Source organism: Podarcis filfolensis (genome assembly GCF_964270895.1).
Source record: "Podarcis filfolensis genome assembly, chromosome: 15".
NCBI classification, from domain to species: Eukaryota; Metazoa; Chordata; class Lepidosauria; order Squamata; family Lacertidae; genus Podarcis; species Podarcis filfolensis.
Genome location: NC_139618.1, coordinates 34,657,778 through 34,672,781, shown reverse-complemented (window position 1 = coordinate 34,672,781; position 15,004 = coordinate 34,657,778). Strand labels below are relative to the sequence as shown.

Here is a 15,004-nt window from a genome sequence, read left to right as displayed (position 1 = left end):
GATGATGATGAATTGCGCTTCTCTCTCTCTCACTCATACGCGCGCGCGCACCCTCCAAGCAGCTCACTCCAAGTTACCTTCCTAACAGCCCTGCGAAGTAGGCTGCGAACCAGAGAAGTGGGTGGGCGCGTAACCGCAGAGGACAGGGGAGTGGTTCTGATTGGGCTGCACGGGAGCGAGGCTGGTAGAACTCGGGGCGGGCGGCGCACGTGGGAAACGGCCCCTTCGTTGCGCGCGGCAGTTCCCCGAGGCAGGTGCGGGCGGACCGGGCTTGGGGAGAAAGAGGGAACCCGCGAGGTCCGAGCGAGCCGCTTCCTCGAGCTGCGGGCGATCCCGACTCCCCCCCCCCTTCCACCTGCGCCGCCCCGTCGAGGCTGAGCAGCGCGCTCCGCTTGGGCGGCGCCGGGGAAAGGGGCTGCAGCGTATCCCCCCTCCTCCGCCCGGGGGCGGCTGGTGCGCGGTAGGGTGGATCGCCCTCCCCCGAGGCTGCCGCTTGCCGGCGGCCCTCCCCTGGCAGCTCTCCCGGGCTCTGCCCAGTGCCGGGCTCGCTGTTCGCCGAGGAGCTTCGCTCGCGTTGCAGGAGCCGCCTTCTGCCGCACGCAGCGGGCTGGGCGTCTCTCTCTCTCTCGCTCACCCCCGATCTGAAGCGGCGTCGCCCCCCCTCCTTCCTTCCTCCTCCTCCTCCTCCTCCTCCCCGCCTGCCAGCCAAGCTCGCGCCCCCGCCCCTCCTCTCCCCGCTGCCAGCCGGAGCCGAAGCCGGAGCGGAGCCCGGGCGGCTCATTGCGGAGCGAAGCTGCAGCCGCGATGGCCACGACCGTGACCTGCACCCGCTTCACCGACGAGTATCAGCTGTACGAGGAAATTGGCAAGTAAGGAGCCGGCGCCGCGCCTCGCACGGGCACGGGATGGGCGGGAGAGGAGACGCGCAGGGGCGATCCCCCCCACCCCCCACCCTAAAGCAAAGACGGATCCCCCCCCACTCCCCTCTCGCCGCTTCGGGGTTTGCGTCGGGGCCTGGACGGCTAACCGGCTGCCTGCCCCACGGCTTGCAGTCTGGGAGGCCCGGCCGGGGGCTGGCTAGGGAGAGGCGGGCCTGATGGCGCGGGAGGCGAGCAGCGGGGCGGCGGCAGCCCCTTCCCCAGCGTGGCTTGTGGGGGGAGGGGGATCTGCCGAGAGAGGGGGGGGTCCTGGAGAGAGAGTGAGGGGCTCGCCCGCGCTGCGCAGCCATGACGCACGCTGCGGAGCCCCACCGGGCAACAATCTGATGCGTGGGGGCGGGCGATCCCTCTCCAACCCGCGATCCTTTTTTTGGGGGGGGAGCGCCTTTCTCTCGGTCCCGACGCCGCCCTGCCGCTTCCCTCCGTCGAAGATTGATTTCCCGGCGGCGCCGAGGAAGGAGAGGGGTGGCTGCGGAGGGTTGCGCCTTCACTGCAGTGGCGGCGGCGGTGCTGCTGCTGGGCTCTCCAGCCGGGAGAACCGCTTGCTCGCCGGGCTCCCGCGGGCGCGCAGCAAAAGCACGTGGCGGCGGGGCGGGTAGCCCCCGGGGGAGAAAGGGAAGGGATCGCTACGGCGATCGGATGTTCTTTGGCAGCGGGTCGGGCAGTCGGCTGTGCGGGGTGGGGAGGGGGAAACACGCGGGGGGCTCCCCCTCGCCGGGAGGTGCGCTCTCTCCGCCCGCGCGCTTACGAGTGCGTGGGCTGCGGAGTGGGGACGCGGCGTGGGGAGGGGGGGAGGGGGAGCTGGCTGGCTGGCGAGCTGGTTGCCTGGCTCCACGCTGGGGAGCGGGGGTGGCTGGCAGCGTGTCTGCCTGGCGAGGAAAAACCGAGGGGAGGGTGGAGGGGAAGAAGCGGGGTTGCTCTTTGCTGGGGGGGGGGGGACGCGACACCTGAAAGGCGAGGGGGAGGAAATGGCGATTGGAGGAGCGGAGAAGAAATAATGCGTGGATCGGGGGGTGGGGGGGTGGGAGTAGTAGTTGCCTCTTGCTCAGATCCGGTCAGGGCCTTGGAGCGGGTGTATTGCGTAAGAGTGGGGAGGGGTGGGGAGCCCACTCGCCCATTGGTGCAGTCTTACCTTCCTCCTTTTAAAGGAGAGGTGCCGCCGGCGTAAATCAGCCCGCTCTACTCTCCTTGCGTGGGATCGCTCACTAGTGGGGGGACTCTGCACATGCTCGGGGGCACTCTCCAGCCTGCCCAGATGTCTCTTGGGAAGGGGAGTCCTGGCGGAATGGGATAACGGGAAGCTTGGCGTTGAAACAGCCAGGGCTCGGCCACCCGGCTCCAGGGATGGTGGCATCTCTGCAGCGGGAAAAGCCAGCCTATTGCTGGGGTGTGAGACAAGTCAGTATTCCAGGCATCCTTTGCTAGGTGTTGCAAGCTTTCTCCAGCAGTCTGGCTGCTGGCCAGGCCGGCTGAGCTTTGTGTGTGTGCTTGGCATTCTGCACAGTTTCGAAGCTTGGGTTTCCTCTTTGCCTGCTGCTCCTGAACAGGCTCCATGCCCTATAATAAGATGTTGCAAGGAGTGAGCCTTGCAGAGAGTGTCCGGCCATGAACAGCTCCAGACATGATAAAAGTGGGAACTGGGAGGAAGATAGAGACCTTCAAAATACCCCTTCTGGACGAAACCCAAGGCTTCCTGTTGTCTACAGTGGCCTGTCAGATGTCTCTTTAGGGACCCACAAGCTGGATGTGAGGGCAATTGCTTTTTTGCTGCTGTTCTTCCTAATCAACTGGTATTCAGAGCCATGTTGCATCTGAACTTGGAGGTAGCATATATTCAGCTGAACTAGCAAACTCAATGTATTTGCCTAATCCCAATTTAAAACCAGTGGCTATCACCACACCTTGTGGCTGCAATATTATCCACTATGTAAAGAAGTACTTCCTTTTGCCTGTCCTTAAGGGTGGTAGGGACTGTCAGTTTCGGTTCTCACAGCTTCTCATTTCTCCAGCCTTTGGTTCATCACATGTCTGCTGCAGCAATTCATGAATTTTCTTTTTAAAAATCCTCTTGAAAATTCTCCAGCATTTTAGTGTAAATTTATCCTAATAAATGCATTTAAAAAAATACTAATATCCATTTTGTTGACTAACAAATCTTTCTAATATGCATTTTTTTGTATGCTATTTTCGTTAATATATTCATTTTTATGCACACTTTTACCTAATCTATGCACATTTTTGTAAACATTTGTTGGATGGAGCATTGCAAAAGTTGGATAAGTGCAGATTTCGAGGGATGGCCATGTTTCGGTTCTCATATTATTTCAGAAAACGTGACTTTGATAATTTTGGCTTTAAATGTGAACTGAATCTTAAGTTCTCCCGCATCTGCCTCTTCTGAATCACCAGCCAATCAGCTTCATGGGATTACTCCCCTGGTCCTGGTATTCTGACCATCCCCCCTCCTTAGTCACTAAAGCATCCTGTTGAATGGACACTAATTGGTGAACATAGGCATGCAGCTCAGTAATATGTTGAGCAGCTCTTGGACATGCCAATACTAATTTAGGATTGCCATCTTTTGAACTGACCTCTGTGAGTGTGTCTAAAGAGTAATTTGGTCTTCAGGAATTAGAGGGTGAAGTTTTATTTTTTAAAAAAAGATGGTACCAGCAGATTAAACTGCTGTTAGAGGATGCAGGAGCAGGTCAGGCTATTTTTTCCTGCAATCCTAGATCAAACGTACTGGGGAAAACCAGAAAAGGGAGCATCTGCATTTACTAAATGTTCTGTTCTTAAGGTGCTACTAGACCTGCTTTTCATGCCAGGGCTCAGACCTGGGACACCTGAGTCAATAATTAAGGTGAGAGGGCTGTTAAGTGTGTTATGCCCACTGAGTAACAGTTGTCAGCCCCCCACAACCCGGTTTGGTAATAGAAGGACTCTTTGGGATCAGTGGATCTGAGTTGCAGGCACGTGCAAACTCCCATAACTCAGAGCACACGTGTATTTGAGGAAGTGTCATAGGTTAGCATGGGCTTGCATTCAGAAGGGCCCATATTTTATCCCTGGCATCTCCATGGAGGACTTGTCTGAAATCCTGGAGAGCCTCTGTCAGTCAGTGTAGACTACACTGAAGAAGATAGGCTGATCCTCTGAAGTTATCATAAGGCGGATTCCTCACTTAACGCATCTCATTTTGCAACGGTGAATTGAGAGGCTCTCAAATGTGGAAGGCCATATTCCCTAGGCCTGCCTTCCTGGTTCACCTGGCTGCCAGCAGGCTGCTGTTCTTCCTAGAAACTGAGGGGGGGAATTGTGATTTTGGACACAGCCCAAATCTGCCTTTCTTTTAGCATCTTTGTGATGCGGCTCCTTCCTTCCTTCTTCCTCCCAGTTGATGTCTGCATTAATAAATCTTACTCTGGGCTCCCACAGCTATGAGTGAAGTGGGGCCCAAAGGCGACACCTTTATAGAGGGCGGGATTCTTCTAGTGAAATCGAACGGACTTAGGTGGGTGGCTTCACAATTTCAGTAGCATCAGCAGAAGTTTTAAGACTTAAGGGTAATTAGGCCGCATCCTCTTAATTCAAGAATTGGATTCTGTTCAGGATCGACAGACTAAGCCTGTATCTGTCCGTTTTCTGAAATACTCTCCCATTCAACACTTGTACTCTGCTGCCAGCTCCCCAGAGACATCTTAGTCTGTTACAGGAAACCCATAAGGAGTTCTCTAACATTTTAGGCTATTAGATATATTACGGCATAAGCTCTGATGGACTGGAGCCCACTTCATAAGATGCCTATTACCCACTTCCTCCTTGTAAGAGCATTGCTGATTTTGTGGTTTTGGTCTTCCCCGTCTCCTGTATCAGTCTCTTACTCTTCTTGACTATTTTGCCATAGTTATCTTTGATTCTTAGACTGTGGGTTGTTGTTGTTTTTGTCCGCAATAGTAGTGCTGTTAGCTATATCTGTTATTGAGTGTAGAATCCCAGGTGGATTTCTCCAGAACTCTGCGCTTTCATCAGAAAAAGAAAAAAACCCCGTTTCCAAATCTGGAAGAACTTTAATGTGACGGGTGGAGGGAAAGGCCTGTGATTTGCATTAATCTCACAAGCCGTGATATGGGATGACAGTATCAACTATATCCTGTGGTCTTCAGTGCTTGGAATTTCTCCCTCAAAGGAACAACCTTGCTGGCATCCGTCATTCAGGAGTTTGCCATTTCACATTCAGAACCTTTTCACCTAGGATAATATTCACTGCTCTTTGCCTTTGGGAGCTAGATTAATTTCCTCTCTACTAACCACTGAAGAATAGAGACTCCTGCAGTCCCAGAGCTATTTCATAAATAACTTGCCTCTCTGGTCTTCTGCTCCAGGCTTCTGCGACCCCATCTTAACTATTTGCAGCATGTGTTTTGTGTTGTAGTTTGCTGAATGTGTGCAAGCGCAAGGGAGGGAGAGAATTGGGGAGTAAGAAAATAAAAAAGCATCCCACAAGTTGGCCACACCAGAAGCATGGCGACAAAGAATTGGCTCCTGTCAGATATGGCCTAGATCAGGCTTCCTCAAACTGGGCCCTCCAGATGTTTTGAGACTACAATTCCCATCATCCCTGACCACTGGTCCTGCTAGCTAGGGATCATGGGAGTTGTAGGCCAAAAACATCTGGAGGGCCGAGTTTGAGGAAGCCTGGCCTAGATGGTGTCTTCCAGATGTTGCTGGAGGACAACAGCCAAAGGCCAGAGATTATGGGAGTTGTAGTCTGGCAACATCTGGAGGTTACCACTTGGGTTGCTTCTGGTTCAGATCAAAATGTGCAATTAGGTGCAGCTCTTTCCCCTTGCCAGTTGCCATTACTTTTTTGTCCTAACCACAGAGCCAGCCCAGCCATTGATGAAGGAGGGCAAGGCCTCTGACTCGGGTGTTAGAAGCCCCCCAGGCAGCAGTCCTGCAGGTGAACCATCACCATCAGTGCTGATTTCAGGCAAGATCAGATTCATATGGGGCGAGATCTCACCCCAAATTGGCACAAGCTTGCCTGAAATTGGCACCGCCTGGCAGGGCGCACGGTGACGGCAGAGCAGGTGGTGTTGGCAGCAGCAGATGTGGTGGCAGGAGGAGCAGCAGCAGCAGGGCGGGGCAGCTCTTCCTGTTTAGCCTCAGGTGGCAAATTGGGCTGCGCCATCCCTGCCTATCCCCTCCCCTTAGGGTCACCCGGTCACAGTGCTGCGGTATTTATTTATTCTTGGGGTTTTCACACCAATTTCCCGCTGCAGGTGGCTTACAAAGTTTTTAAAAATGAATTGGACAAAATACCATACAAATCCAATACAGTAAGACGGCAGCAGTGCAGATCAATACAGCAGGGAGACGCGAATGAGGAAGCACATCAAACGCTTGCCTCAACAGAAAAGTCTTTATTTGGTGACAAAATACCAGCAATGACAGGCCAAAGTTAATCTGTCTAGGAGGCAATTTCTATAGCTTGGATGCCACCATAGAGAAAGCCTTTTTTCTTGACCCAGAGCCAATGACAGGCACAGCGGCCAACTACTTCTGTCCCTATCCCCCCCCCCCCCGCTTTTGAATTCTCCAGGGGGGAACACTGAGATTAGCTAGAGAGGTTGTAAGGCTGGCCTAGAGCAGACTGAGGTTGGTGGGACACTAAATGCAGTAGCCTCCACTGAGTAATATAGTACGAGAGGACAGCTCCCTGCCCCAAGGAGCCTGCTGTTTAAATTCTAAAGCAGGGAAAACAGAGAAAGGGGAATGAAGATAAGAAGAGCTGTGCTGGATCAGTCCAAAGGCCCATCCAGTCCAGGATTCTGTTCCTACAGTAGCCAACCTTTGGAAAGCCTCCAACCAGGATCTGAATGCTGTAGCACCCTCCTGCTCAACTTCCCTTTGAAGTCACTGGTTTTCATAGGCATACTGCCTTGTACTGAACTTAGTACAGCCATCATGCCTAGTAGCTACTTATATCCTCTAAGTGGAGGCAGGAGTGAATGGGAGAGATTTCACATGTTTTTATTTTTACATATGCAGTGGAACCTCCTGTTACGTTCCGTTCTCCTTGCGAACGCTGCTGGTTACGAACTCCGCTAACTTGGAAGTAAATGCTCCGGGTTGCGAACTTTGCCCCGGGATGCGAGCGGAAGTCGTGTACTGGCAGCAGCGGGAGCGCCATTAGTGAAAGCACGCCTCAGGTTGTGAACGGTTTTGGCTTAAGAACGGATATCTGGAATGAATTACGTTCATAACCGGAGATACCACTGTATTTAGAGTTATAGTAGTTTATGTGAGCATGGTCTCCAAACCTGCCTTCCTTTAGCTTCCTTTTAGCCTCTGTGACACCCCTTTCTCTAGAGTATACACCCCTTCCTAAGCATGCATGCTGTGTAATTTCTTCAGAGTCTCCTCTCTAGTTAAGCCCATTCTTGATTCAGCTCCCTGTCTCCGCTGGCCTTTGCCTTAAGCTCCCTGCTCCTCCTCCTCCCCTTCTTTCCGATGCCTCTTTTCTCAGTCTGTTCCGATCTCTGCGCCTTCTTTCGGGCAACTTGCCTCTCCTTTTGGGCAACTTGCCTTTTCAACGTCTTTCCTCAGCCTGCCCCCTCTGCGCAACTGTGTGAAGTTTTGATTCCACCCGAACTGACAGGTTTCTCTGCCCTCACAGAAATTGGACCGCAACTGGCAACTCTCCGGTGCCGCCACAGCAGTTTGGCCAACTTTTAGGGAGGGACCTTGGTGTGGTCCACATACGTTTGCCTATGACTTTTAAGTGTGATCTGCTTTCATAAGAACTTAAGAGCTGCCGAATGAAGCCAATGGCTCATCTAGTCCAGGAGCCTCTTCTCACAGTGGCCAACCAGAAGCCCGTGGGAAGCCTGCAAGCGGGACATCACAACAGTGCTCTGCCCACCTCTGATTCCCAGAATGCTTCCTCCAACAGCAGAGATAGAATATAGCCATTTTGTCTCGTAGCTGTTGATAGCATTGGCCTCCATGCGTATGTCCAGTCGTCTTCTAAAGCCATTCAAGTTGGTGCCCATCTCTGCCTCCTGTGGCAGCGAGTTCCATAGTTCATGAGTACTTTCTTTTGTCTGTCTTGAATCTTCCAACATTCAGCTTCATTGGCCATCCACAAGTTTTAGTAGTTGTTAGAGAGGGGGAAAACTTTTCTCTGTCCACGTTCGGCATGCCACGTATAGTTTTGTAAACTTCTATCACATCACCTCTTGCTTATTTTAGAGAAGAGTTGCAAATGCTGTAACATTTCCGCATAGGGAAGTTGCTCCGTCCCTTCATCATTTGGGTTGCCTTTCTCTAAACCCTTTCCTGCTCTGTGTTTGCTTAAAGGCTGTGATTAATAATAATAATAATAATAATAATAATAATAATAATAATAATAATATATTTATACCCCGCCCATCTGGCCGGGTTTCCCCAGCCACTCTGGGCAGCTTCCAACAAAATATTAAAATACAATAGTCCGTTAAACATTAAAAGCTCCCCTAAACAGGGCTGCCTTCAGAAGTCTTCTAAAAGTCTGGTAGTTGTTCTTCTCTTTGACATCTGGTGGGAAGGTGTTCCACAGGGCGGGCGCCACTACCGAGAAGGCCCTCTGCCTGGTTCCCTGTTACTTGGCTTCTTGCAGTGAGGGAACCGCAGAAGACCCTCGGCACTGGACCTCAGTGTCCGGGCAGAATGATGGGGGTGGAGACGCTCCTTCAGGTATACTGGACCGAGGCCTTCCTCCTTCAGCTGGCTGCCCCATTGCTGGCATGAGGAAATGGCAATCCCCATCCCCAGCAATGGGAGAGCCACTTCTTCCCCTTGTCCAGTTCCACACACCATGTCCGCTTCTGCCCGAAGGAAGGAAGGACGTATGGGGTGGGGAGAATTTTGGGATTCATCTCCACAGAAGCATTTCCAAACTGAACCAGATTGCCCAATGGGCAGAGCAGGCACCGGCCTATGGCCCCTGCAACAACGGATCACCATAAATATTCTTGGTTTTGCGTAATAAAATTGGATTAATAATATTGCTGGTTGGTCAAATCAAAGACGTATCACAGCATAACCTGCACATTCGGAGTTTCCCCCTGGCCCCGCTGGGCTGCTGCTGGTTTCTCCCAAACCATGGCCCACAACTTCCAGCACTGTCACAAGGCACATTGAAAAATATTGGCTTTGCTTCCAATATAATACGTATAGAAATTATGTCCAGGCATTCACTTCAACACACAGTGTTTAAAAGCAGGGGGAGATGCATGCATCAGTCCTGACCTTCCCCACTCAGCATGGGAAGGTTGGGATGCAGAACATGATGGAGGCAGAAGAACCTGATGGCTGATCCACTGTCAGACTCTATGCCTCTGTTTACCAGTTGTAGTCCTCAGGATCACACCAGGAAGAGCACCTCTGCATTCGGGTCCTGCTCGCTGTCAGAAGAGGATGCTGGACCATTGGCCTGGTCCAGGAGACTGCTCTTATGTTTGGGGACTCGAGAACGAAATATCAGTTGGTTACTACTTTATCCTGAGCAGGGAGGGTGGGGTGGGGAGATTATCTAGAGCAGGGGTCAGCAAACTTTTTCAGCAAGGGGCCGGTCCACTGTCCATCAGACCTTGTGGGGGGCTGGACTATATTTTGAAGGAAAAAAATGAATGAATTCCTATGCCCCACAAATAACCCAGAGATATATTTTAAATAAAAGAGCACATTCTACTCATGTAAAAACATGCTGATTCCAGGACCATCCGTGGGCCAGATTTAGAAAGGCGATTGGGCTGGATCTGGCCCCCGGGTCTTAGTTTGCCTACCCATGATCTAGAGTACCCTAGACATCCTTTCTTCATGTCTGTTCAAAAAAAAAAAAAAAGCAGCTTGAATACGGATGGCAGGTCTATTCATCTCTATATATCCCATGTTATGCAAGCTACCTCATGGCATATTTTCAGATATGTTACAGTACATCTCACTCCTCCGTATATAAACACAATGATGGGATGCATTAAATTTGGCTGCCTTAAGAGCAATGTCTGGAATAACAAGTGATATAGGTTCCTAATATATGCCAAAATCAGAAAGAATGCAGATTACGGAGGTCTGCATTAGCGAAGTTTTCATGGGAAGGACTGGAAGAATATTAAATTCATGGTATATTCCATTTAAAGCAGTGGCAGGGGCAGGTTACAAATCAGGGCATTCAGAAAACCTGGCCATTTTGTATGTTTTGATGTTACAATGTGGGCTCCAGCCTGGGATATGCCTCCCTATATGATTTGTGCTACCTCTCCCCTTGCCTTCATTCAGATCCCTTTTCTACAAGGCCTTTGGCTTATCCTCGAGTCTAGTGGATTGAATTGAGAGGTAGTGTGGTATAATGGAGAAAGCACTGGACTAGGAGTGGGGAGACCCAGGTTCTAATCCTGACTCTGTCATGGCGGCAGTCAGTCTGTTTTTAAGACTTGCCTTACATGGTATTTTGTGGGAATAAAGCAGGGAACTCCTTGGAGTATCATCATGATAAATAATAATCTTCCACCTGTGTAATTCTGTTAGATGCTATGCACATTGGTGCATTATTTATATTGTTACAGGGAATATGGAGGAGCAGGGGGTTGTGAGAGCTGCAGGAATGTGGCGTTTCTACAGGGAGTGGAGCAGAGCAGCACAGGAGACTAAGGCGTTTTTGCAGAAGCAATTTACAGAGGCTGATCAATGAACAGTTGGGATCTCCACAATACATATTTAATGCAGGTGGCGCTGTGGGTTAAACCACAGAGCTTAGGACTTGCCGATCAGAAGGTCGGCGGTTCGAATCCCCGCGACGGAGTGAGCTCCTGTTGCTCGGTCCCTGCTCCTGCCAACCTAGCAGTTTGAAAGCACGTCAAAGTGCAAGTAGATAAATAGGTACCGCTCCGGCGGGAAGGTAAACGGTGTTTCTGTGCGCTGCTCTGGTTCGCCAGAAGTGGCTTAGTTATGTTGGCCACATGACCTGGAAGCTGCACGTCGGTTCCCTCGGCCAATAAAGCGAGATGAGCGGCGCAACCCCAGAGTCGGCCACGACTGGACCTAATGGTTAGGGGTCCCTTTACCTTTTTACTTTCTGCAAAGAATCCTGAGAATTGTAGTTTTCCTCTCACAAAGCTATAGTTCCCTGCACCCTTAACAAATGACAGTTCCCAGGATTATATGGAGGAAGTCATGATCTTTAAATGTGTGGTGTGGACTTTGCATATGCCCAGGGTTCAAAGAGTCTTTGGGTACAGGTTTTAAAGATGATGAGAGCAAGGAGATATTCAGAAATCTTATGTGTAGGGATACTTTAGCTGTGCTATTCCTTCCTCAAGGACACTTTTATGTCATCTACTTCGCTAAGTTCCAGGTGACAAGTCAAGATGTTTTAAATTCTCTTGGGTGTTTAAGCGGATGATGTTTTTATTCTGTCTATTGTTATATGGTTGTTTGACTGCTGTTTTGGTGCTTTTGTTGTTGTTATTGCTAGGGGCGTTTGTTGAAATGTCTAACTTCTTGTTTGAATTTCTGTTTATTATCAGAATTTATATTCTATGTGTCCATAAAATAGTCAAGTCTCTCCCCCCCCCAAAAAAACCTGTACTGAATAATGCATACAAATCCAAACCAAACCCAATTGTTTTGACCCAGTAAAACTAAATAGGGTAAAAGGGAGAAGCAGTGTAAAACCAGATTATATTTGTCTACAACACTTTGCTGTGATAAAATAGCAGCAATGGGGCCAGACAGACCACCATAGGGAGCTTGTTCCAATTTTTGGAAACTGGGTAGGGGGACACCTACGATAATTCTGCTAGTGCGGGAAATCAAAGCAGGCAGGTCCAGATTTCTATTTCTGTTCTCCATAGGTTTTAATATGGAATCATAAATAGTAGCCATGTATTGGGGTGTGGGTGTAGCTAAGTTAACTGTGGCCTCTTTAGGTTTTAATTTTTTTATTATTACTGGTTATATTTTTAAATGTGCTTTTATGGATCTGGATTTGTATGCTTTAAGCCACTTTGTGGAGGACGTCCTCAAAAAGCAGGTAATAAACCCACCAATAAATAAATTATATATATTTTTCTGCAGACTTAGTGGTTCTTGACATATTCTGGCTCTATAGCATTTATGGCTTTAGAAGTCAAAACTGACGCCTTGAATTTATCCTGGAAGCAAATTGGCAAGCAGGGTAGCAGGTAGAAGCTGCTTGCTGGGTGAGCAGGGCTACTCTGCTAGCTTCCCAGCAGGTGGGTTGCTGTTGCTTACTGGGAGAGGTGGTGGGTGCGGAAGGTGGCATGGTGCAAATGCACTGGCAGGAGTACTGGATTGGCTCTGCTGGTGCTTTTGCACCTTGCTGACTGCCTTGCCCCACTCCCTTTCCCTCCCAGTGAGCAACACTGATCCACCTTCCAGCAAGCTACCCTAGTGACTCGGCTCCACCTGGCAAGCTGCTTTTGGCAGCAGGTACAGAGCCTGTGTCTATAATCTTTGAGAACTCTTGGAGAACAAGTGAGGTCCCTGCGGACCGGAAGTGGGGAAATGTCCCCTTCTTCAAAAAGGGGAAAGAAGAGGACACAGGCAGCTACCAACTGGTCAGCTTATTACCAGGGAAGGTACTTGAACACATCATTAAACAGTTTGATTACTAAAAGCCTGCATTTGTTTCTCAGAAACAAGTCATGTCAGACTATTCTTTTATGTATATATATAGAGAGAGAAAGAGTTATAAGCTTGGTAGATCAGAGGAATGCTGTGGATATAATGTATCTTAATTTCAGTAAGGCTTTTGACAGAGTCTGCCCATTACAGTGGTACCTTGGGTTACATATGCTTCAGGTTACAGACTCTGCTAACCCAGAAATAGTATCTTGGGTTAAGAACTTTGCTTCAGGATGAGAACAGAAATTGTGCCGCAGCGGCACGGTGGCAGCGGGAAGCCCCATTAGCTAAAGTGGTGCTTCAGGTTAAGAACAGTTTCAGGTTAAGTACGGACCTCTGGAACAAATTAAATGCTTAATCCGAAGTACCACTGTATATTCTTGCAGAGAAGCTGGTACAATGTGGGTAGGCAATGTTACTGTTAGGTGGATTTATAGCTCGTTGACTAACCGAACCCAAAGAGTGCTCACCAGTGGTTCCTCATCATGGGAAAAAGTGAAAAGGGGCTTGCCACAGGGTTCCATCCTGGGCCTGCTGTTGTTCAAAATCTTTATAAATGACTTCATGTTGCTCTGTAGTCCCAATAATCTTGATAAGATTGTTGTATTTTTCACAATCAGTTCCCGGCACTCTTTATTATCTGCAGTGAAAATAATTTCAGCCAGCTCGCAGTGACACAGGCTAATTCCTGAAACAGCTCAGTTTCTGGGATATGAAAGTCTTCCCCTGTTCTAGGCTGTAATTCTAATACCACTTCCCTGGGAGGGAAGCTCCATTGAATTCATTGGGACTTCCTTCTGAGTAGATGTGGTTAGAATTGCAGTCTTAGCTACTAGTTTGTATACACTAGTTAGCTGTTATGAAAATGGTAAAGCAGGTTTTTAGAAAATAAAAAAAAAAATTCAGTACATGGTTCCATACCAAATGTATGGGCTTCAGGGGATTCAAAAGTGATGATGCATCTCTACTGCTGCAGCGAAAGATTTATTGATTGTTCAGAAATCAGTGATAGCACTGGGGGTGGACTTTGGGTGGGGAGGGTGGTCATCCTCCCCCCACCCCTTTTTCTGTTAGGTTGTGTATGCATGGAAAGTTCTTCTAGGAATGGTAATGGATGTCTGTGCAAGATACAAGCACCATTCAAGCCAGTGGTCCAAACGCCAGGCATGAATGCACTGAAATGAATAATTTTGCTTAAAAACGTTATGATGGCCTCATGAAACAGGTACTATATATTTATTGGAATTAGCTCATTCAGTTCTGGCCATAATACCTCATGGAAGATGTAAAAACCAGCGATTAGTTAAGGGAGGAATAGGAATGATTAAGAAGTCCAGAAAGAGACTGGAATAGCCTGCTAAGAGGAAGCAGGGCAAAAATAAAGAGATAGGAGAAAAATGGGGAAAGATGCTAGTTTCTATCTTAATACGTGAACAGATGGAAGCTGACGCTAAAGGAATCACACCTTTCATCCCCATTTTTAACAGTGAAAGTAATTAACCATTAAAGCCTTCTTTGAAGAATGCAATACATTCACAGTTTTTGAAATCTCATTGAGACAAAGTTTGCGGTATTAAGCACACTCCTTAGGAAGCAAGTTCCATTGAACTCCATAAGGCTGAATATTTGCTTTATTTTACCTGCTGATTCAGTCTCTGGCATTTCCAGTTGAAAGGATCCCAGGTAGCAGCAGGTGATAAGAAAGACCCTTTGGTTAAGCGACCGGAGAGCTGTTGCCATTTAGAGTAGACAGTACTGAGTTGGGTGGACCAATAGTCTGACCAGGTATAACACATTTTCTGTTCTATAAACAGGTTTTCTGGCTTCCATCTCCTTTCATACATGAATTATTCCACCTCTGACTGTGTTCACTGTTGCATCCAACCATAATAAAAAAAAACTTAAAATCTTCCTAACCTACCCCAGAGTGGCTGGGGAAACCCAGCCAGATGGGCGGGGTATGTATAAGTTAAATTAAATTAAAAATTAAAAATTACAACCACCACCACCACCACCTTAGAGGTCAGTGACAGCAAAGCCACCCAAATAGAGGTGGAATTTATGTAGAAGGGAAGAGGGAGTACATTTTCCACGGCCACTTAAACTCAAATTAAAAAACACTTTTTGTCTTGGATTTAGGCAATGTGAATGCAATTGTGGCAGTTGAAATAGTTGTTATTGTTATTTATTTATTTGTAATAGATTTCAATCAGTGGTCTCATGTTTAATAAGGGATGCAAAATAGTGTTACTGGTTCACTACCTATTTGAAATACTTCGGAGTGGAAGGAAGGAGGTGTATCTTCTTGCGTAGGAAGAATTGCTCTTTTGGTTTGAAAAAAATGCTTTTGCTTGCTGGTACAGAGATCTAGATCC

General features: G+C 48.7%; 1 protein-coding gene and 1 long non-coding RNA gene across 16 annotated transcripts in view; one reads left to right on the top strand and one right to left on the bottom strand.

Moving 5' to 3' along the window:
* The first annotated feature begins 299 nt into the window (after window positions 1-299).
* CAMK2B (calcium/calmodulin dependent protein kinase II beta) overlaps window positions 300-15,004 on the top strand; it is a 208,959-nt gene continuing 194,254 nt past the window's right edge. For all 15 annotated transcript variants that reach the window (XM_083588539.1, XM_083588544.1, XM_083588538.1 and 12 more), the window contains exon 1: window positions 300-869. In XM_083588539.1, coding sequence (XP_083444665.1) covers window positions 805-869 — 65 coding nt within the window. In that variant the 5' untranslated portion in view covers window positions 300-804. The remainder of the gene's footprint in view (window positions 870-15,004) is intronic.
* LOC310750788 lies at window positions 8,299-14,592 on the bottom strand. The gene is made up of 3 exons (XR_014542275.1): window positions 13,100-14,592; window positions 9,786-9,807; window positions 8,299-9,516 (listed from the first exon to the last, which is right to left on the bottom strand). It is a non-coding gene; the product is annotated as an uncharacterized lncRNA (long non-coding RNA).